The sequence below is a fragment of the Corythoichthys intestinalis genome, chromosome 2, assembly GCF_030265065.1.
Source record: "Corythoichthys intestinalis isolate RoL2023-P3 chromosome 2, ASM3026506v1, whole genome shotgun sequence".
NCBI classification, from domain to species: domain Eukaryota; kingdom Metazoa; phylum Chordata; class Actinopteri; order Syngnathiformes; family Syngnathidae; genus Corythoichthys; species Corythoichthys intestinalis.
Window position 1 is genome coordinate 32531155 of NC_080396.1, and position 22324 is coordinate 32553478.

The 22324-nt window shown below is 39.9% G+C and overlaps 1 protein-coding gene across 1 annotated transcript in view; it reads left to right on the forward strand.

The window, feature by feature from the left end:
- The window catches only part of LOC130905312 (segment polarity protein dishevelled homolog DVL-1), a 50942-nt gene that overhangs the window by 17874 nt on the left and 10744 nt on the right, over positions 1-22324 (forward strand). The window contains exons 3-14 of the mRNA XM_057818600.1: positions 456-577; positions 12800-12918; positions 17674-17812; positions 18102-18195; positions 18340-18409; positions 18576-18715; positions 19279-19355; positions 19484-19551; positions 19636-19713; positions 21296-21430; positions 21550-21717; positions 21799-22014. Coding sequence (XP_057674583.1) covers positions 456-577; positions 12800-12918; positions 17674-17812; positions 18102-18195; positions 18340-18409; positions 18576-18715; positions 19279-19355; positions 19484-19551; positions 19636-19713; positions 21296-21430; positions 21550-21717; positions 21799-22014 — 1426 coding nt within the window. The remainder of the gene's footprint in view (positions 1-455; positions 578-12799; positions 12919-17673; positions 17813-18101; positions 18196-18339; positions 18410-18575; positions 18716-19278; positions 19356-19483; positions 19552-19635; positions 19714-21295; positions 21431-21549; positions 21718-21798; positions 22015-22324) is intronic.

Below are 22324 nucleotides of genomic sequence, written 5' to 3' on the forward strand. Positions count from 1 at the left end.
ATTTCAACGGCAAAGTTCTTTTGTAGGAAAGTATTGCCCTCCCATGGCAACGTTGGTCAATACTGGCATTTCGATAAGGGCTTTCCTCATGTACACTCTCATTAGTAATGATAATTTACTCAATCGGCAGCAGAAGAAAGAGCCTTATGCGGCTTGTGAGCCATAGGTTAACGACACCAACACCTGGTATAGGCTTGTATCACGAATAGTCTCACAGTGCTGTGCCTGTGGAAGTGATTTTAAAAGAAAAATGGCGTTGAAGAAAATGTCCCACTATACCATGTACCGATCAGTCAACCCACACTTGGATTGACTGCCAGCCCCCACAATTCAAATGGATTGGAATCTATCGTTCTCAAAGGCAGCGAATGTCATAATTCAACGGTTATGTTTCTGTAACAAATGGCCTGAGCTTCAACAGAATCAATCATTATTTTTCCTGCTTCCTCTCATAGTTGGTGCTTGCAGAGAACACTCACTCTGATGGAGGATCGCAGTGCACAGAGAGCCATCCGGATCTGCCCCCACCCCTCGAAAGAACAGGCGGCATTGGTGACTCGCGGCCCCCTTCCTTCCAGTGAGTAGGCCGATCACTGCTTGTCACACATGCACAATTACACTCACATACTCATATTCAAGCACACACTCCTTGGTGAGCTTTTAACCACGCAGCGCGCCCATTTGAGCTAGTCACATAGATTCATCATCACAAGCTTCATTGGAGGTGAAGTCGCTGTGCGCCTATGTGTGAATGTTCCACATATGTGCGAAAACTGTACTATATAGAAGCATGCTCCGGGGCCACTTTTTTCACTCTTTGCTTACCGTGGAGTATAGAGGCGTTATTTACGCTGTTATTTATACAAATGATGCGTTCTAAAATAGCTTTTGCAGCATAACCATCTTCAGGCACTCATTGAGAAGCATTAGTCACTCCAAGCAGTCATCCATATGTGCTTGTGTATGAGTATTAGGGACACGCTGAAAAGAAGCAAGAAAATGATACAAAGATGAAGTATGATGAGAAAATGCTTTAATATGTTCAAGTGATGTGTTTTTAGGGAAGAAATGGTACTAGAAAATATTGTTATACCATGTACTGTGCACACTGTATTTTTGGTTTGTAAGGTGCACTTACAATTCTTTTTTTTTATTTTTTTCCCCCAAAATTAAATGAGCGCCTTTATAATCCAGTGCGCCTTATGTAAGAATTCTGTTTGTGCTTAACTCACTGGCTCCTATTAATTGTGATAAACCTCCAATCCATTTGAAATGGGAGGGATAGTAGCAAACAAAGTTCCATTCACTGCCGGGCCTCCCATTTCACATGGTTTTTATATCTACTAGTGACTAACTAACTTAAATTCACAGCAGAATGATGAAAAGAGCCACATGTTTGGACATCCATCATCGTCAATGGCAGTAAGGGGTAATGAACTCAGGCCTATTTTGTTAAAGTATATCCGTAATACAGTGGTACCTCTACATACGAAGTTAATTTGTTCCAGGACCTTGTTTGTAAGTCGAAATGGTCGTATGTCGAGCACGATTTTCCCATACGAATACATCGTAATGCCATTGATTCGTTCCACAGCCCAAAAAACCTACACTAAATCCTTAATAAATACTGCCGGTACTATTGCAAATAGCAACTACACAGAGCAAAACAAAGAAATTATGAATAAAAATGAAAAAAAAGGAATAATAATAATAATAAAGATACCTGTAATAATGTAACGAATCGGGTTGTGGCAAATGTGTTTGCGTGGTGTACCTAAACTCATCGCGTGGCTGACTTCACAGAGTGAGTCTTTTTACTTTCACTTTGTTTACTTGCTGCAAGGGGACAGTAGGCGTGTTGTGTTGCACAAGTTGATGGAATAAACGATTAGAAACCGGACAAAGCTGGCGATTTCTTTGGCGATGTTACCACAAAAATAATTGACACCTTAACTTATAAAGATTGGCGAACGGAGGTCGGAGGAGGACCGCCGAGATTGTAGACATTCAATGGCCGTATTGTCCAGTTACTTCACGGATGCGCACACCGCGCTCATATTTTTCTATCATTTCCACCTTCATTTCAATGGTTTCCTTTTTTTCACCACCTGCACTAATCGTCTTGGAACCCATGTTGATTTCTCTCACAAAAACATCTGCCATGCGTCCGACTTGGGGGGAAAACAAAGAAACTGCGGCGCTGTTATAGATTGTCGTATTTAGAGCATGTCGTCGGAAACAACGGAAACAAATGGCAAGTCAAATGTTCCGTCGGATGTCAAAAAGGTCGTGTGTCGAAGCGATCATATATCGAGGTACCACTGTATACTGCTCCAGTAAAGTGCTCGAGACACACATTTATCAAACCCATAAATAAAACAAATAACTGATAATTTAATAAAACATTAGAGGTGCAACAATCAATGGATTAATCGACAACTAATCGATTAGCAAATTAATCGACAACTATTTTGATAAGTGATTAGTCATGTCGGATCTTCTTTACCTTAAACTTGCCTAAATTCTTGAAATTATAACATATATTTAGCTTCTCAGTTCTAAATATGATCAGATTTCGTCATTATTTTTTGTTAACTCAAAGTAGGACATGAACAAAAATCAGCTTTTACTTTGAAAAGCAGCAATCCACATTTTTGCCAATTTTTGGACATCTAAACTAGCTTCTTAATAAGGCTGAGACAACCAATCGATTAATAAATTAGTTGCCAACGAATTTGATAATCAATACAGTTGAAGGAAATCCATTTTGTCGTCATTGCTACTTACAACATGCCGAAAACAACTTCAAAGTAAGTTGTGAAGGTAATTGAAAGAAGTGACATTGATCTGATTAATTAATCGTCCGATTAATGGATTATGAAAATAATCGTTAGTTGCAGCCCTAACAAATATGACATAAAATAGAACAATTAGAATGTTAAACTATGAAGTACAAATGAGATATGCAATATATTGGTGCACTAAGGTGCAGACAAGTCCCAAGTGTTTCCTGTTGTGGGCAAGTCAAGTCGAGTTGCCACGAGGTTATGTTGAGTAAAACAGAGTCACAAGATTATCAAGCCGAGTCGGGTCAAGTCACAAGCTTGTCGAGTTGAGTCATGATGAGGCACAAATTTGTCAAGCCGAGTCGCATTAAGTCACAATTTCACTGTGCCATATAGAGTGACGTTAAAAAAAATATATTTTGGCGGCAGTTTTAAAGCCTACCGTATTTTTGGACTATAAATCGCACCCGAGTATAAGTCGCACCAGCCCAATAATGCGCAATGAAAAAGGAAAAAAACATATGTAAGTCACACCGGAGTATAAGTCGCATTTATTTGATAGAATCCAAGAACAGCAAGAACGCCAAGAACAGACATGTAATCTTGAAAGGCAGTTTAAAATAAAAATACAATAGAGAACAACAGGCTGAATAAGCGTACAGTATGCTAACATTACATGACGCATAAAAAATGAACTGAGAGCCATAGTTATAGAGATAACTATAGAATACAGAACATGCTAACAAGCAACAATGATATAATGTGTTAATAATTTCACACATAAGTCGCCCCAGAGTATAAGACGCACCCTCTGCCAAACTACGAAAAAAAACTGCGACTTACAGTGCGAAAAATACGGTAACTAAGGAATTGCACACAAAAAGTTTTCAGACGAAAAATAGATTACTCTGTGATTAGCAGAACTCGCCGTGGCCGTACCGGTCTCCAAGACCGAGGCGGTCACAGTCTTCAACGAGCTACTGCAACATGTGGGAACTGTTATGCGCCACAGTATGACTGCTTTAAATTTTCAGAGTCAGCTAGTTGAATCTTGAGTCATTGTCTCCCGAGTTGAGTCCTGATGAGTCTCAAATAATTATCTTCCTAGTCGAGTTTCGGAACCTCCCAGCCCAAGCGAGTCAACTCAGAATCCGTTTTTTTTTCCCTTCAAGTCCGAGTCGAGTTGCATGTCATCAAATTTTTGACTAAAGTCCAATTGTCTTAACCTGGTATGCCAGATTGTTGATCCATATAACCGCTAGGAATATATTCCACACATCTATCTGGGAAAGTTCCAATTGAGGCCGGTTTCATGGAACAAATCATAAAAAAATATACGGCTACTGATTGGACAATGGATCTTTTCTTGTGAAAACGTTGTTTCTGTCAAAAAAAAAAAAAGTTTTAGTGACCTTTTTTGCCCCGCATTTAATGATTAAATTAAGTGTATTTCAGACAAAACTTGGGAAATATACCTATCTACATTAATTTCTATGCATTCCAACATAGTATTCAATAGAGACGCGCAAAATTTCCGATTCTTTGATTATTCGCAATTTGGCCGTGGGAGCAGGCCCGGAGTGACTAATCGGGAGCTTCTGGACGATTCCAGAAGGGCCGGCCGGCCAGATGGGCCGGTCCGCGTTTTATTTAAAAAAAAAAAAAAAAATTACACTGTTATCATTTTTTGTTTGGTATTTATTTATGACAGTGTCACTGAGTATAACTTACATTCTGTTACCGCTGTCCCTGTGGGCCGTCTTAAAAAAAAAAAAAAACAGTATTATTTTTTTTTCCAGACTCATCCTCACGTGTGCAGACGAAAAATACAGCATGCAGCTCCGCCCCCTAATTGTAGTCTGTATTGAGCCAAATTAGCTGCTATCTCGGTGCTCGGATGGATAAAAAGAGCAAGGGTGGCGCTGAAAAATAAGAATTAAAAAGAGAAAAGCACTCGTGAAAGAATCGGCAAAATGCGCGAAAATAGCTAATTTTTTTCATGCAACGACCTTGCTGCCTCAAACTACAGAGGATTACAACGAAAGTGGTAAGGCCAGATGGCGAATAAAATGCAACTTGCACCGTGTGATACGACAATATGTAATTGTGGAAACTTTGGCTTCTTGTAGCACCTCACAAGGGATATGTAGCAGCAAGCATTAGCCATAATGAACACACCACAGGTGCAGAGCTGGAAGGTAGGATTGCCATGTCGTTCAGCGAGTGAACATTAGAATTAATATAATCAATTACGTGGCGTTTTTAAAGTGGAAATGGAAAATGGATAATAGTATCATTAGAAGTTGTTACAATGTGCAATACGTATTCTTTATTTTTCATATTGTTATGTTGCTATGTTTGTTTTATCTGTAAGCACTCATTTTGTTAATATTTGATGTTGCAGAAAAGGTCTTATTTATTCATTTATTTTGGGGCTGCCAAAATTATCGCGTTAACGGGCGGTAATTAATTTTTTTAATGAATCACGTTAAAATATTTGACGCAATTAACGCACATGCCCTGCTCAGACAGATTTAAATGACAGTACAATGACATGCCCACTTGTTAACTGTGCTTTATGGAGTTTTGCCGCCCTCCGCTGGCGTTTGGGTGCGACTGATTTTATAGGCTTCAGCACCCATGAGCATTGTGTAAGTAATTATTGACATCAACAATGGCGGGCTACTAGTTTATTTTTTGATTGAAAATTTTACAAATTTTATTAAAACGAAAACATTAAGAGGGGTTTTAATATAAAATTTCTATAACTTGTACTAACATTTATCTTATAAGAACTACAAGTCTTTCTATCCATGGATCGCTTTAACAATGTTAATAATGTTAATGCCATCTTGTTGATTTATTGTTATAATAAACAAATACAGTCCTTATGTACCTTATGTTGAATGTATATATCCATCTTGTGTCTCATCTTTCCATTCCAACAATAATTTACAGAAAAATATGGCATATTTTATAGATGGTTTGAATTGCGATTAATTACGATTAATTTTTAAGCTGTAATTAACTCGATCAAAAATTTTAATCATTTGACAGGCCTAATTTATTTTTCAAATGTATCATTTAATATAGTTTTTTTTAAAATCCATTTTTAAATTTGTTCAAAATATGTTGTGTTGCACTTGTTAAAATAAAGCCACCTTGTTAAACAACCATGACCTGCACTGAATTGGAATACACAGAATTACAGTACACGGCTTTAGAGAACACTGAACTTAACACGTGTATGCATAATGACATAATTTTAAATGAGTGGGCCGGTCTGAGGCATGAAATTCCAGGGCCGAAAATGAGTCCCACTCCGGCCCTGCGTGGGAGATTCGAGAACGATTCACAAACATCCAAATTCCGATTATTTAATTATGCCAGGTAAAGCAGAACTAAAACAGTCAGGGCGGTCTTCGGGACGCAATGAGGAACGGACCAAGAGTAAATATTATATTCAACTCATGCCACTAGATAAAAAAACAATAATACCAGACTGCGGCTGACAGCCACTACAAACAACGCCCAGTTGATAGTTGCTACAAACATACGGCCACATAATGCTACGGTGGAGATCACATATATATATAGAACTAGATGTGAAATGACAAACGACGGCGGCGTTAGAACATGTATAGAAAACTAGATGCGAAATGACAAACTTGCCGGCGTTGGTAAACAGCCGCTATCTTAAAGCAGTAGACTTCTCTGGAAAGCTCTCTTGTAGCGAACCTAAATAACTTTGTTTAAAATACCCCTAAATCGGCAAAATCTTGACTTGTACAGTATCTCTCTTGTAATAAATGATGAGACTGTTTTAAAACTTTCACATGTCGAAAATAGACACAAGTGAAATTATGGGATAACGGGAGCAATTTTAACAACTTTAACAATTGATTCACCACATTAAATTAATTGTATGTACCGTATATTTCGGACTATAAGTCGCACCTGAGTATAAGTCGCACCAGCCATAAAATGCCCAACGAAGATGAAAAAAAAACATATAAATCGCACCGGAGTATAAGTCGCATTTTCAGGGGAAATTTACTTGATAAAATCCAACACATAGAACAGATATGTCATGTTGAAAGGCAATTTAATATAAAAATAAAATACAGAACAACATGCTCAATAAGTCAAGTGTACAGTGTACAGTGCATGAGCAATGAAATGCGAATATACTGTCCTGACCAGGACGCTACGGCTCCGTCCTGGCTATACAGCGAGCTAAACCACCAAATGACGATGCTTGAAGTCTGAATTTGCTAAATCAATTTCGTCCTCGATACCAAACAGGTCCGTATCAACGTAAATAAATGATAATTAGGTGCTGTTACAGCAATGACACAAACGGTTAGCATGCGTTCGCTAGCATTAGTACATCGTTCAAACAGCCACACAACTGGCTTTAAGTGTCCGATCGCGGGTGGAAAACACACAACAACAACAACAGAAAAGATGATACACAAAGGCGTTGCCTCTGTAGAGATATTTTACTAGCATAAACAATGAACGTAGGTTCGCAGCCGTGTTTCTCTCTCACTAACCCGCCCACTCAATCAAGCTGCGTAGCTGTCAGTCTTCTTCTTTCACGTGGGCGTGAAAGCGCCACAAACTAAAAGTGTGCATTTCAATATAAAAAAGTCAATAATACAATTAAACACACATTGCCAAAGGCAGGACGCGAACGTGGCCATAGCTATTAGGAGTTATTCAGATAACTATAGCATAAAGAACATGCTAACTAGTTTACCAAACCATCAGTGTCACTCCAAAACACCAAAATAACATGTGAAATGATATCATAATGTGTTAATAATTTCACACATAAGTCACTCCTGAGTATAAGTCGCACCCCCAGCCAAACAATGGAAAAAACTGCGACTTATAGTCCGAAAAATACGGTAATTTAAAGCTGCTGATACAGAATGGGGACTTGATTATTTTATTTACTGTTTTGAATTGTTGAATTGATACTGAAATAGTAGTATGGTTTAGCCTGAGAGGATTTTTGAACCATTTTGGAACTAATGTACTAAACATTAAAAGTGCGGGGGGGGGGGGGGGGGGGGTGCATCAATAATCGATTTATAATCGAACCGTAGCCTCTGAATTGTCATCGAATCGTTAGGTGCCCCAAGATTCCCATCTCTAGTATTCAAGCAGATAGTTGCTTCCTGGTCACATCTGCAGCTCCCGCCTCTTTCCCCTGATTGGCTAGCCATCAAAAAGTGACCAATCCACATTAGGCCACAGTAGGGGGGAATTGGTTCAGGGAACAAAACATTGTTTCCTGTCGAGAAAAGCTTTTTGTGACCTTCTTTTGATGAGGAAATTAAGTGTAATTCCGACAAAACGAAACTGAACCATCTACAAGAACTCACTACCTGCTCACCTCTGCAGCTCCCACCTCTTTTTCCTGATTGGGTTGAACATCAGATGCCCGGGGAAGTGGTTGGATGGTTTGCAAAACTGTACTGCATGATGAATAAAAGAATCAGGAAGTACAGTCTTGCTGGCAAGGCTACAATTGTCTGCTAAGGCGCCTTAAAATCAGGTGCACCTTATGTATGAAAATAAAGTAGTTCATTGAGGGTTCACATTTTAATTCGGTGTGCCTAATAGGCCGAATAATGTGGTAATAAAACTATAATAATAATGAATTGATTTAATAGAAGTCAAACACATTTTAATCTTCTCACCGACAAACTGCTGCGTGCTGTCTCCATCGTATAGTGCAGGGGTTTTCAACCCAGTCCTCAAGGCACACTGTGGGTCCTGGTTTTTGTTCCAGCCGATCCAGCAGAGACAGTTGAACCAATGAGGCTTCTGCTAAAACAAGCCACACCTGACTGCAATCAACTGATTGCACTTGTAAAACACCAGATTGGGGAAAAAGTGTTGTCATCTTGTTTGGTAAGAATGAAATCCTGCACCCACAGTGTGCCTTAGTGGAATAGGTTGGGAACCCCTGGTAGTGCTTGTATATTTATTAGAGGTGGGAAACTTGGGACACCTAACGATTCGATTACGATTCAGAGGCTACGATTTAATTATAAATTGATTATTGATGCACCCTATCTAGCGGCATGAGTTGAGCATGATGTTTACTCTTGGTCCGTTCCTCATTCCGTCCCAAAGACCGCGCTGACAGTGTTTTAGTTCCGCTATACTTGGCATATTTTAATAATCGGAATCTGGATGTTTGTGAATCGTTCTCGAATCTTCCACGGCCAAATCGCGAATAATCTAAGAATCTGAAATTTTGCACACCTCTAATATTTATCATTCGAATCTCAAGGCATCTCAAGACTTTGTTTTTTGTTATATTTGTTCTGTGTTCAAATCGGTTTCAACAGATTTAACATTGTTTAGGACTGGTAAAGCTTTTAGGACTGGTAAAGCAATTTACATTTTTGGAAGGGTCTTTCTCTGCATCATGGATTTTCACCTTGTACATTGGTTATCATCTTGGGTTGACTTTATTGATGTTTTTTTCCTTAAAAAAACAACAACTTTATTCTCCTAAAACTACACCTTAATTTTCCTAGTATCATTAGATTTTCTAGTAACCTCATATGTCTCAAGCATTTACAGTTGTTTTGACTTTTTCCTTGGTTTGGCAATATTATTTCAGCGGCCTGATTAGGCTGAGCAGTACCTGGAGAATATCGCACCTCTCTAAATATAGCTTAAAGGGTTGTCGTTGGGGGTGAGGGTTGTTGTCATCGCGGGGCCAAAGCAATATGGCCGAGGCTCTATATTGAGAACAACCAATCTGTCATGTGTCACTTCATCTCTTTATCCAGTGTTGACATCTCGGGTCGAGTTTGCCCTCTGTGGCAGGGGTTTCCCCCCTCCTGATCTGATTGTCCCCAGCCTGCTGTATTCAGGACTACTGCCACCACGTGGTGCTAAATGACAATGCAACGACCTTCACATTCAAATGCCCCCACTTTTCTGTCTCACTCTGTCGCTCTCCCTGTATTTCCTACTCTCTCTCGCTCTCTTTATATCTATTGAGTCAGACAGGCCAGCCTTTTTCTCCATAATCCTCATCGGGAACCTCCTCTCTATTCTCCAGCCTTTCCCGCTCTCCCTAAATAGACTGAATATTATTACCACTTAATTTCCCTTTTGTCCTACATTAATGCCGTTCACATTTTCCTCGGCGTAAATGGGTTTATTTGATGAGCACGCTGGCTAGCTGTTTTAGGAGCAAGTGATGCGTTTCTGCCTGGTAATCCGGATTAAAAAACATTAAAAGCACCCATCTCCATTTCCCAAAAGGGAGGGGCGGACATTGGCGGCAGAGGGGCTGGCTGATTTAAAAAAGGGGGATGGGATTTGTTCACAGCTGCAGTTTAGCTTTGTATAATATAGCCCTAGATCAAGAAGCATGGCCAGGCAGACGCCACTAGTTAACGCAGGACACATTTTTGGACACACAGTTTTTGAATTTGCTCATTTCTGTATGAGCATGTTCATTAATTATGACACACATGAATTATGTATACTTGTGGAAAAAACATGTTTACCAAATTGTACATGACAGACAGTGACATAAGTTGAGTTCTCACCAGACTCTGGTTTCGTCGATTCTCTTGATCCCTCGTCGCCTTCAGCGCTCTGACATAATATTAATGTGCCCTCTAGCACTTCTTTAACCCCTGCAGACACCTAATACACATGCCAGTTTATTGCGCTCACACACCTGATCCGCCACTGCAAACCTATTGAAGCCATCTATCATTCAGCTCTGTGTCTCATTCCCAATCATGCTCGCGGCACCATCTGGACTTTCAATGGATCTCATTATTGCCATTTTCCTGTTGTGTCTTGAGTAACACTCTGTGGCGATCTGGTCATTAATGACTAGTGGTGTGACAAAATATCGAAATGGTGATATATCGTGATACTTTGTATCCAAAAAGGTTATCGATATGCTCCTGTCAAGAATCGAGATATCGTTTTATAAAGGTGTCAATGTTTAAAAAAAAAAAAAAAAAAAAGACCCATCAAGTTGCTACCAAAATCTTCCACCATAATAGTGTCTCAGTTAACTCGAAGGCTGCCAGTGACTGTGCTTGACGCCCAATCCATTTAGACTGGGAACGTTCGTTCATTCAAAACCAGAGCATTCAGTCATTTGGTCCGATTTTTGGGGCTTTACAGGTCACTTGCTGTTCATTTTAAGGCATTTACAGGTCATTTCCTGTTGAGTTTGAGTCACTGCCTATTCATTTGGGTGATTCCCAGGTCACTTCCTGTTCTGTAACTCAAAATAAACAGGAGTAACCCATAAAATACACCAAAATCAACAGGAAGTTACTGAAAATCAACAGGTAAATGACCTTAAATCAGTCCTTCTCAATTATTTTCTGTTACGCCCCCCCAAGGAAGACGTACATGTTTCGCGCCCCCCCCAACTCTCTGCCGCCACTGTAGAAAGTATCATTTGTCTATAATATTACTATTATAAGTATGCCTCAGCCTAACATTGTGTCCTTTTTTTCTATTAAAGAAAAAAAGTAACATAGATCAACTTAAAATAAAGTATAGCTTTATTAACATTGTTTTGTTTGTAACAGAAAAGACTTAACGCGCATCAATTTGCCTGAATTAAAAAAAAAAAAGTCACATGCAAACTAAAAATACACTCAAGGTACATTTTGGACCATTTGATACTGAAAAATAAAATTAATAAAATCAGTAAATAATAACAAATTCAAATTGATTAGAAACATTTACTCTTGAGGACAATATGCCCAAAAATTTGACCAAAAAAAACCAAAACTGAATAGAAGAGAAAAAAAAAGTGCCTTTGAACAGAAGGACAGTTTTTATTTTCGCTGCTCACAGTATCACCACAGTGCTCACTGGTTTACTGATATAACACTGACAAAGCGAAACGATTGTGTCAATTGGCAATATTCGGCACGTTTTCGCTGAAAAACAATCAAGCGGCTTATCAATGAGATTGAGGTCTAATGTCTTTAAGTGGCGTCTTAATTGATTTGACTTCAGATTGTCCGCTATATTAATTTTTAGACTCAGTAAACAATGGTCTTTCCTCATCTCCCGCTATATTAAAAGTCAAAGCCAAAAGGTAAACGGCCCGAAAAAAGCGCATTCTCGGCGGCCGAGGGAGAACAGTTGGTGAGGGCGGTCGTCGTGACGATCCCAAGCCGAAAACGGCACTTCTCGGGCGGACACGAGAGAACCGGAGAAGACAGTGGGTCGCTGCCTGAATCCGGCCGGAAAACGGCTTTTGAACGGCGCACCGCTCTTCATATCACTTTTCTGTGTGCTCTTGCTTAGTTCAAAAATACTGCGCGCACTCTGAAAATGAGAGTGCCACTGCCACCCACTGAGTGGATGTGCAAGTATACTTTATTCTAGTACAGCAAAAAAAACAACAACAAAAAAAGCATGTTCCCCGAGGTCACATGCGCCACCCCTGGCATCGTTCTGCGCCCCCTGGGGGGGCGCGCACCACTATTTGAGAAGTACTGCCTTAAATGGCCCAAAATTACCTCATTGCCTGGCATTGGCTGCCACTGACGGCCATAGACTGGGAGGGAATTTGGGAGGGAATCCCTCCCACTTCAAACGGATTGGACATCTACTAGTGATAAACTCATTCCGATTCACAGCAGAACCTTGTTTTTCTGTTTATTAGTTCTTTGTAGAATATCCTAGAATGATTTCCTGACCAGTGTATCGATAATCGTTGTAACGCCATATCGTCAGATCATCGTTATCATGAGCTTTGTATCGCAAATCGTATCGTATCGTGAGGTACCAAGAGGTTCCCACTCCTATTAATGAAACTGGAAAATACACAATGTCTCAGAACAATGACTACAAGGGGGTGGATTTGAAAGTCGGTCCTCAAATAAGATGCAAGTCTCTCTGCAGCTAAAAAAAAAATACATGCCCCTGACAGGGGTGAAGTCCCCACCACCCATAATGCAATCTGAGTAAAGTTTTCTTGATTGTAGCGCCAATGCGGTGAGCAGTCGTGACGGCCTGGATACTGAAACGGGCACGGAGTCGCTCCTCAGCCACCGACGTGAGCGTGAAAGGGAGCGTGCGCGGAGGAGAGCTCGAGAAAACGAGCGTAAGTACAACATCGGTATGGAAAACCTGACCTTTTTGTTTGGTCCCATTGGCTGTTGCATTTCCTGTCATCCTATGAAGTACTGGCATCAGATGTTGCATGCAAAAAACAGCCATCAGTGTCTTCCTTCCTGCTTCGCAGCAAGCCCACGTGTCTGTCTCATTCAATTTTGTTTATTTCAGGGACAAATAAAGTCTGCCTTAATGTTGCCGACCATGATAAGGCAGATTTTACAATTTGAGCATCTTGTGACTTTGCTTGTGATTTCCACATGTTTTCTGAGCCTTCAAATACACCATGTGGAGCTGCTTTTACCAGATTGTTTTTGTTTGTAATGGATTTAGTTGGCAATAATTTTCATTAAATGTACAATTACCTGTATGTATTTTACCATGCACATTACTCAAAAATGTTAGCTCCAAGGCTTCTGGCGTGTCTATCAATCAATCAATGAAAGAGTATGATTCACATGCTCATCAGTTTACATAAGCTGGCAGATTTTGTAAAATGAAAACATTTGCCTTGAAAAGGATCAAAATTGAAAAAGACATTTCAAAATATCCCAATTTTTAAATATTGACAACGATATAGAAAATCAGATGGTCCCTCGTTCAGTCACCAGTCATATTTGAAAAATAATGTTGACGTAAAAGTGCAGCTGTATGCTGTACATATCCGGAGTCTCCAAAACAGAAATAGTGCTATAAAATTATAAGCCTAAACCACAGTGCATCGTTTTTGCGATGTATTTTTATTTCCACTTGCATTACTGTGCTTCCTCTTTTTACTTCGAAATGAAATTAATTATGTCAAAAAAACCATAAGGACTGTCAGATTCCCATTCTCCGTGTCTAAGCAGCTGAACAGGACAGGTTTAAAATAAATTAAAAAAAAAAAAAAAAAAGAAAACCTCCAGTCACACTTTGAATGCTTCTAATGAAAGTGTCGTAAAACTGTCATATTCATGACATGAAACCTATCATGAATGAATAGCCACGTTTACATGCTGACTTTTATTCATACCGATTCAAATCATTCCGAATGGAAATTTCACATCAGCTGTTTACATGTCACTTCATCTATTCCGATCCAGCATTTACATGTGTCTGCCTTTATTCCGAAAGGACGTTTGACAACTGCCGTCTGACATGCGCAGATTAATCAAAACAAAGCGTCACGTTGCAAAACATGGAGATCGATCGTCAGATCAGCTGCTGTTTTAACTTTTCGAGTGGAAACAAAACTTCAGAATGATACGCCGTTCATTTGAAAAGTTGTGTGGGTGCGCTGTGCGTGTGCTTGGAAGCCATGTTGCAAGTGACGTTACTTACGTCACCAAGTCAGTACGGAGCATGTGCAGAAAGAACGCAACCAGACACCATTCCGCTTCCCTGTTTACATGATATAATTTTACTTCTAATCAGTTTGGGAAAAGGAATATTCCACCCCTGTGAATCGGAATGAAATTCCATTCGGTTTGCCTGTTCATTCCGAATGAGGTGTTTATATGGAACACATTTGTTCGGTTTGAACAAATATTCCTATTGTAATTGGAATATTTGGCTCCATGTAAACGTGGCAAATGACATGTCATCAAGTGTCCTAACACCGGGTTAGGCCATCTAAAACGATTTATTTTATTTATTTTATATTTTCAGCAAGACATTTGCCGGTTACCGGTTACAAGTAATACCGTAGTATGAAAACATCAGGGTTTCAAAACCACTAAAATTTTTTCCGTCATACCGTTTTTTAAATTTTTTTTTTTTTCGCAAAAATGCAGGGAGAAACCCTTGCTTGCAGCTGCAGGGATCACCCCTGCCACTCTGGTTGTTGCTCAGTGAGTCAGCTGTGCTACAGGAGGTGAAACCCCTGAACTTTTTCTCATATTGAAGAAAACAAAGTCGCTGGTATGGCAATACTTTGGATACGGAAAAGTTAGAGATGGCTGGCTGCGAGGCAATGCTTCCAATATGATTTTGCATTTACGTGAACACCACCCGTCGTAGCCCTGATCATTTTTAAGATTTTCCTTGGTAAATCACTGATTGTTAGGAACAAAAATGTCTCTTAAATATATCATATAGCAGATGAACACAGTAATATTTGAGAATTGAAGTTAATAGGATAAACAGAAAGTGCGTAATAATTATTTAAATAAATATTGGGCGGTGCGTGAATTTAGGCAGCCCTAGTCCTCACAGTGGAAACTGACAGCTGAATTTTCTGCGACTACAATGTTTAATAATCTTTTCTTAGGCTCCCATGTTTCCACTCTTCAGAGATGACGCAAAGAGGAGAACAATTTGCCATCTTTAATGCCCTTTCACTTGATCGGCTTTACCTGTGTATGTAGGTCAATGTCAGTCAGCTTAGCAAACAAATTTTGAGTCGAAAAATGTTTTACTAAAGATTTTCGAATCAATAAAAACAGAAGGGTGCCCAAATTTACGCACTGGCCTATTTTTCTTTGAATAATTATCACGCACTTTCTGTTTATCCTAGAAACTTAATTACTGTGTTCAACTGCTATATGATAAATTTAAGTGAAATTTGTTTCAAACAGTGATTTACTATGGAAAATCTTAAAAATTATCAGGGCCTCCCACACTTTTGCATACCACTGTACCTTCCTGTCTACATACATTACTTCCCAACAAACATACATACAGTGGGGAGAACAAGTATTTGATACACTGCCAATGGGAAAACCCATTGACAGTGTATCAAAAACTTGTTCTCCCCATTGTACATGAATTTATTCATGTCAGTTGTCATGTCTATGACGGTGTTATGACCCGTGTTGTTAATAACGGTGTTAGAATATAACAGCGTTACTAACAGCGTTATTTTCTTCAGTAGTGAGTAATATAATGAATTACTTTTCTCATCTTGGCAACGCCGTTACTGGGGCGGGAAAGGCGTGCGTTACTATAAGTTACTATGTTGGTTGACTGACACAAGAGAAGTCTGAGAAAGACGGACTCACGGAGATGAGCGAGCAGAGCAGGAGCGGGGAAGAGGCAAGGGAGTGTAACGCCGTTGCAAACGCGATGCTACTATGCTAGGTGGCTCCAATAATACCTGACTGTAGCCGATAGCCTACAAACTACGCCCACATGATGCTACGTTAGATATTACATATATACAGAACTAAATGCAAATGACAGACACTATATAAACCTATCAAGTCAACCCAAATTCATTTAATTAATTCTATTGGCATTGGCTGACTGGATACAGCAATCGTCTCTCAGATTGGATGTGAAGTCATAACAAAGACAGACAAAGTGACAGAGTATTGGAAGCCTTCCTTGCTGCCGGCAGCATGAGCGGCAGGAATTCCCCGGTTACCTTATCCACCCGCTCCAAGTCATGCTGTCAGTGCAGTTTTACAGTAATCGCCTAAACCTGTTCATCCTGGAAATATATCCCTTATTATTTTATTGCCTGTGCGATGATGTTTTGAGATGAATTGTGCAGTTGAAACTCTTGGAAGGCTAAATAGGTGTCAAACCCTGTGGGTCACTGGCAGTTTGTCAAGGGATTTGATCAATTGTAAGGGCATCGGGTGATCTGACAAGTCTGATATTGTAATATACTAGTAGTACCACCACTACATGAAAAGTCATGTGATAAGTCAGAGTTTGTCCACAATTTTCAATTTGGAAGTGTTAGCACAGAAATGACTATTGTCCAAAATAGAAGAGAAAATAAAGTTCAAATCTTTTTTTTTTTTTTTGGGGGGGGGGGGGGTTCTATAACTTTCGGCGTGTTTAAACCTGAGGCAGCGATGGGTGAGAACAGCACCTCGTAGTAGAGCTCTCCTTACCTCTCTGTTCTCTGATTGGTCAGAGGCAGATTAGCAGGCGTCCTATAGTTGTGAGTGATGAGAGGCACACAACAAGTTGACAACATTTGATCCTGACTGTCAGACGTTCAGCGCATACGACGAAGGCTCATTGGTGAAATCTACAGTATTTTTTTTCACTTTTTGTAAAATGATAATTGACTGTTGAATGTTAAAACTTGAATGTCAATTACTACCATTATTTTTAGGAACGATGTGGCGCAATTATAGAGTTACTTGGAGCCTTAGCTTTTGATTAAATGATTTTTTTGTTTTTCAAATGGTGAGTGGACATTTTTAGATAGAGAAATATATGGAGGTGTGCAGGAGAAAAAAGTGGCAACAAACTCTAGCGAAGGCTTTTCCTTGAGGCTTTGAGTCTGAACCACTACTCGCTGCAATGGGAACGGCCTCATTGCTGGAGTGTTTTCCTAGAGCTCGGCAGATGCGTTCGACGACTTGCTCTCTTCGCCTCATCCGACCGTTCCGGCGAATGCGCTGTTTTCCGGAGGCACCCCCTCCCCGTTGGCGGTGTATGTATACTGCGTGTGATTTCATGACGCTATCATCTTTCTGTCCCTCAGGCTCTTACCGTTGACACCTACAAAATCTTAATACAACACCTTACAAGAACCATGTGGAAAATTCCTTTTTTACAAATAGTCTCGTTTTTTGGCTACTCAGAGGGTTTGGATTATGGGACAAAATATTAGAAACAACTCTCGGTGTAAAGCAGTGCTGTTATAAATGATTGCAAAGTTAATCATTCATAAATGAATACCTTTTTTGACAGTGTCAAAACTGAAACTTATTGGCTCTTTAAAACATTTTTTTTGTTAGAGCAGGGAATATGTAAGTGTTCCTAATTTTGTGACTTCTCTGACTACCCCTAACTATGTGAGCAGTCCCTCGCATCAATGGCCACTCAAAATCTGAGCGCACTGCAAGGGACTCGGCCATGGGTTACGACAGCGCCTCTGTGATGAGCAGCGAGCTGGAGTCCAGCTCATTCGCCGACAGCGACGAAGACGAAGATGCCAGCAGGTGAGCGCTCACCTCAGAATGTTGTTCTGTCACATCCCTGCAACACTCTCTATACCTCCTGCTACTATAAGGCATATTTCAATAGGATAACTCTTCGCAGTATGAGATGGATGATGTGAGCACCTAGAATGGCTGCAGCGTCATCCCCTGATATTCTCCCACATGTGCACGTCTTTGAAATCTAGTGGTTTTATTCTGCTGTTTATATGCTGCATTTTTTTCCTAATTCCATGCTGTCAACCGAAGAATAACATCTGAACTAAAAACAATTTTTTTACTCCTCTTTTAGGCTGAGTAGCTCCACTGAACACAGCACCTCCTCCCAGCTGATGCGCAGGCACAAGCTTCGCAGGCGGAGGCACAAAGTGGCCAAGATAGACCGGGTGAGCTCCTCCAGGATGCATTAGTGCTGTAATTTTCTGTGACGCTGTGGGTGAGAGACAAAGGAGCGGCCTTAATGATATTGACTTGGTGCCACATTGAGTTTTTTGCTGCATGCATTATGTGTTCTCCCTCTGCCTTTTCAGTCTTCATCCTTCAGCAGCATCACCGATTCCACCATGAGCCTCAATATCATCACCGTCACACTTAATATGGGTAAGTTCTCTAAAACTCCCATTTAAACTGGAGGGCTGGGAGCAAATGATCATGCTTCAACTCCAAATAATCGAAACATGTCATTGTTACATGGACAAATGACATCCCTCCTGCATCTCAACTTCTTATGCATCTGCTCACTTGTCATTTCTGTCTCCACCACCAGAGAAGTACAACTTTCTGGGAATCAGTATTGTGGGTCAAAGCAACGACCGTGGTGACGGTGGAATCTACATCGGCTCCATCATGAAGGGTGGAGCTGTGGCTGCTGATGGCAGGATAGAACCCGGAGACATGCTCCTGCAGGTACACAAGCGCATCCTCATTGTCTGCTTTTGATCAGGTGAAGTGACAAAGATTTGACAAGCAGATAAAAATAGAGCAAAGCTCCAGCAGAGAGTTTTATTTCTGTAAATAACTACAGTGCCTTGTGCATTGCAATGGCATGCCAAATAATTTTTTTCCCGTTTTAACGTCCTATTCTTGCATCACTTGAATCTGTTTTGACCATCTTGAATGCCTGTTAGCTCCAGAGACACATTTTCTTTGTTGGCCACAAGAGGGCTGCTTTGAGTTGAAAATTAAAACACGGGAGAGATGGGAAAAATACATATGAACGTGCTTAAAAATGTACTGAATACCTGTATTCAGTATTTGAAATTATGACTTGAATCAATTTCTTGAAAAGGAATAACAGTAGGTTCATATTTAGGGTTTTGGAAATTTTTTATTTTATTTATTTTTTTGATGAACTGCATGATGCTGAAAGGTCTTTGTAGATTAAATTACATCTATACAGGTCTTTCTCATGACGTGTGTAGTCAATTATTGATAATTGTCAATCCACAAATTGTGTGTTGTTTGCGCAGGTGAACGATGTCAACTTTGAAAACATGAGCAATGATGATGCTGTGAGGATCCTGAGAGAGATCGTTTCCAAAACCGGGTAACAACCTTTGGCAAATTCCAGCTGCCTAAAAATTGTCTAGTCTGTGAATGAATAAAGATATTAGTAACCTATAGAATGACACATTTTTTCGTCTCTGAGCTTCTCTCCCTTGCTGTTCTTTTCAGTCCTATTAGTCTTACTGTTGCCAAATGCTGGGACCCATCTCCCCGAAGCTACTTCACCATCCCTCGTGGTATGATGAATATTTGAATTGTCTCAAAAGCAATGTCGATTTAGACATTCAAAAGTCAAGTATTATCCTTGTCATTATGAGCAGCTGAGCCAGTGAGGCCCATTGATCCTGCTGCCTGGATTTCACACACCACTGCCCTGACAGGACCATTCCCCCACTACGGTAATGTCATTCTGAACCACCACCATAACAGACACCACCATCAGAATTAGGGGTCTGACAATATATCAATATGGTGATATATCGTGATACTTTGTACCCTTATAGGTTATCGATATGAATTGATGTATCGTTTTTTATAAATGTGTCATTGTGTAATAAAAGATTCACTACCCAATTATTACTCTAGAAAAGTGTCTGTTAAGAAAGACATTCATTTGTTCACAAGAGGGTTGCAATAATCATAGACTTCATAATCTATGGATGGGACACGGGGCGTGGGGCCGATTCGTAGGTGGCCTTTCTCTGTCAAAGCTGACCGAGTGGAAACACAGACAAAAAGCTTTTTCTGTTGAAAATTCTTGTGAATATATGCTTAAATCCCTGAATTCTTTATAGGTATGGACGTAAAACGGTTTCAATCTTTGGTTAAAAGCAAACAAAAAAACATGCAGGTAGCATTTATTTTACGTAAATATTGCAAACTATGAGGCTAGTCAGTAAGGAAATTAGCGGCCGCCATATGTAAACAAAGAGCTTTTTCATTTGAAAATTCTTGTGAATAATGCTTAAATCCCTGAAATAAACATAAAACATAAAACTGACATAAAACAGTCTCGATTCTTGGTTAAAAGCAAAAAAAAAAAAACATGCAGGTAGCATTTATTTTACGTAAATATTGCAAAGTATAATGCCAGTGCTGTAGCGACTAATTTCTCCCATTGATTTTTTTCACAATGTTTCAAAATTTATGCATGGTACGAAAAATGTAATAATTACAATTATTTATATAAAATAAATAATATAAAATCACTCCTGAGACAATCCTTCGTGTTTGTATGCAGTACAGCTTTCGAACTTTTTTCAACCTAAATCCGGCGTTGGATCCCTGCATGTGTTGACTAACTGCGACCGACTGCGAATAACTGAAGCGGACTGTAGGACAGCCCCCTGCTTTAAGGCGTTGCGCAGCGGCTGACGGATGTGACCTATCAATACAATTATGAAGTCTATGGCAATAATATAGTGTTGCTGTATTTATTCAAAAGAAAAGTCGCACTGAAATATTCTCATTTAGAAATAGCTTGATTTTGGCTTTGATAGTTGTATCCTAGAATTTTTTTTTTTTTTTTTTTAATTTCCCGACTTGATGTAACGATATTTGTTGTATCGCCATACTGAGAGAGAATCGTTATCGTGAGCTTTGTTTTAGAAATTGTATCATATCATGAGCTACCCAGAAGTTGCCAACGCTAATTAGAATAATCTTTTTTGGTTAAGTGTTGAGCAACACATGTGTAATTTTTCTTCAGTATCTAGAGACACTAGTATTACAACTAACAAGCCACTATAACAAAAGTACATTTCGGATGCAACACATACTAAGTACAAAGAGACATTTAACTATGTAATTACAGTATAAAAGTAGTGTTTAAGGTGCCGTGCAATGACTGCGATGCATTTATACTTGTCTAACAGTATAAAGTAATTTGGAGTTCAGTATGGTGACAGTTCTTACGCAATACAAAGTGATGGTTACAAGGGACCTTATAATGTAGCACTGAATAGGTTTTTTTATTTTCAGATTTTGATGAATTACCTCTATCAACGAGTAAAACCGACATGGCAACCATTGTCAAGATTATGCAGTTACCAGACTCAGGCCTGGAGATTCGGGACCGGATGTGGTTGAAGATCACCATTGCCAATGCTGTCATTGGTAAGTAACAGAACTCATTGCAAAACTTGGTTGGGTGAATACACCAAGTGCGTTTGGAAAACGATGTTTAAATTAGGTTCTGAGATTGAATCCAAGTGTGGCTCTGCCTGCTGTGTCAGGTGCTGATGTGGTAGATTGGCTCTACTCCCGGGTGGAGGGCTTCAAAGATCGGCGGGATGCTAGGAAGTATGCCAGCAGCTTGCTGAAACATGGCTACCTGAGACACACTGTCAACAAGATCACCTTCTCTGAACAGTGTTACTACACTTTTGGGGACCTCTGCCAAAGTAGAGTATCATGAAATGTATCTTGTTTTGTGTCAATCCAGCGAGTCAACATAATGGTCATTTTCTTCTTTGTTTCAAAAGACATGGCGTCTCTTAATTTAAACGAGGCATCTAGCGGAGGTGGGTCTGAGCAGGACGCTTTGGCGCCGCTCCCTCCTGCTGCCAACCCATGGCCCATGGGGGGGCAACCATTCCCCTACCCCCCCTTCCCTTCAGCGCCCCCCTGCTTCCCACCGGGATACTCGGACCCGTGCCACAGTTTCCACAGCGGGAGCGCAGGCAGCCAGCACAGTGAGGGTGAGTACTGACAAGTCGGGGCTGGATGACACTTTTATTCTAGGAAGAAAATCCACATACCGAATGACATCATTATTAATCAAAATAGGCTCTTTGTCTTAAAGCATCTTTCAAAGTGCCGATACACACGTGTTCAAAAGGAGAATCATCTACCAGGCTTAATTTATAGCTGTTGTTCTAACTGTATTTAGTAAAACTAATTGAATATGTTTACAGCAAGTCACTGCTTTAAACAAAAGCAAAGGCAAATAAGTGAATGAAACTGAAAAGAGCTTGTCTCTTAGGCTATTTTCAGGCCGCACCTCAATTC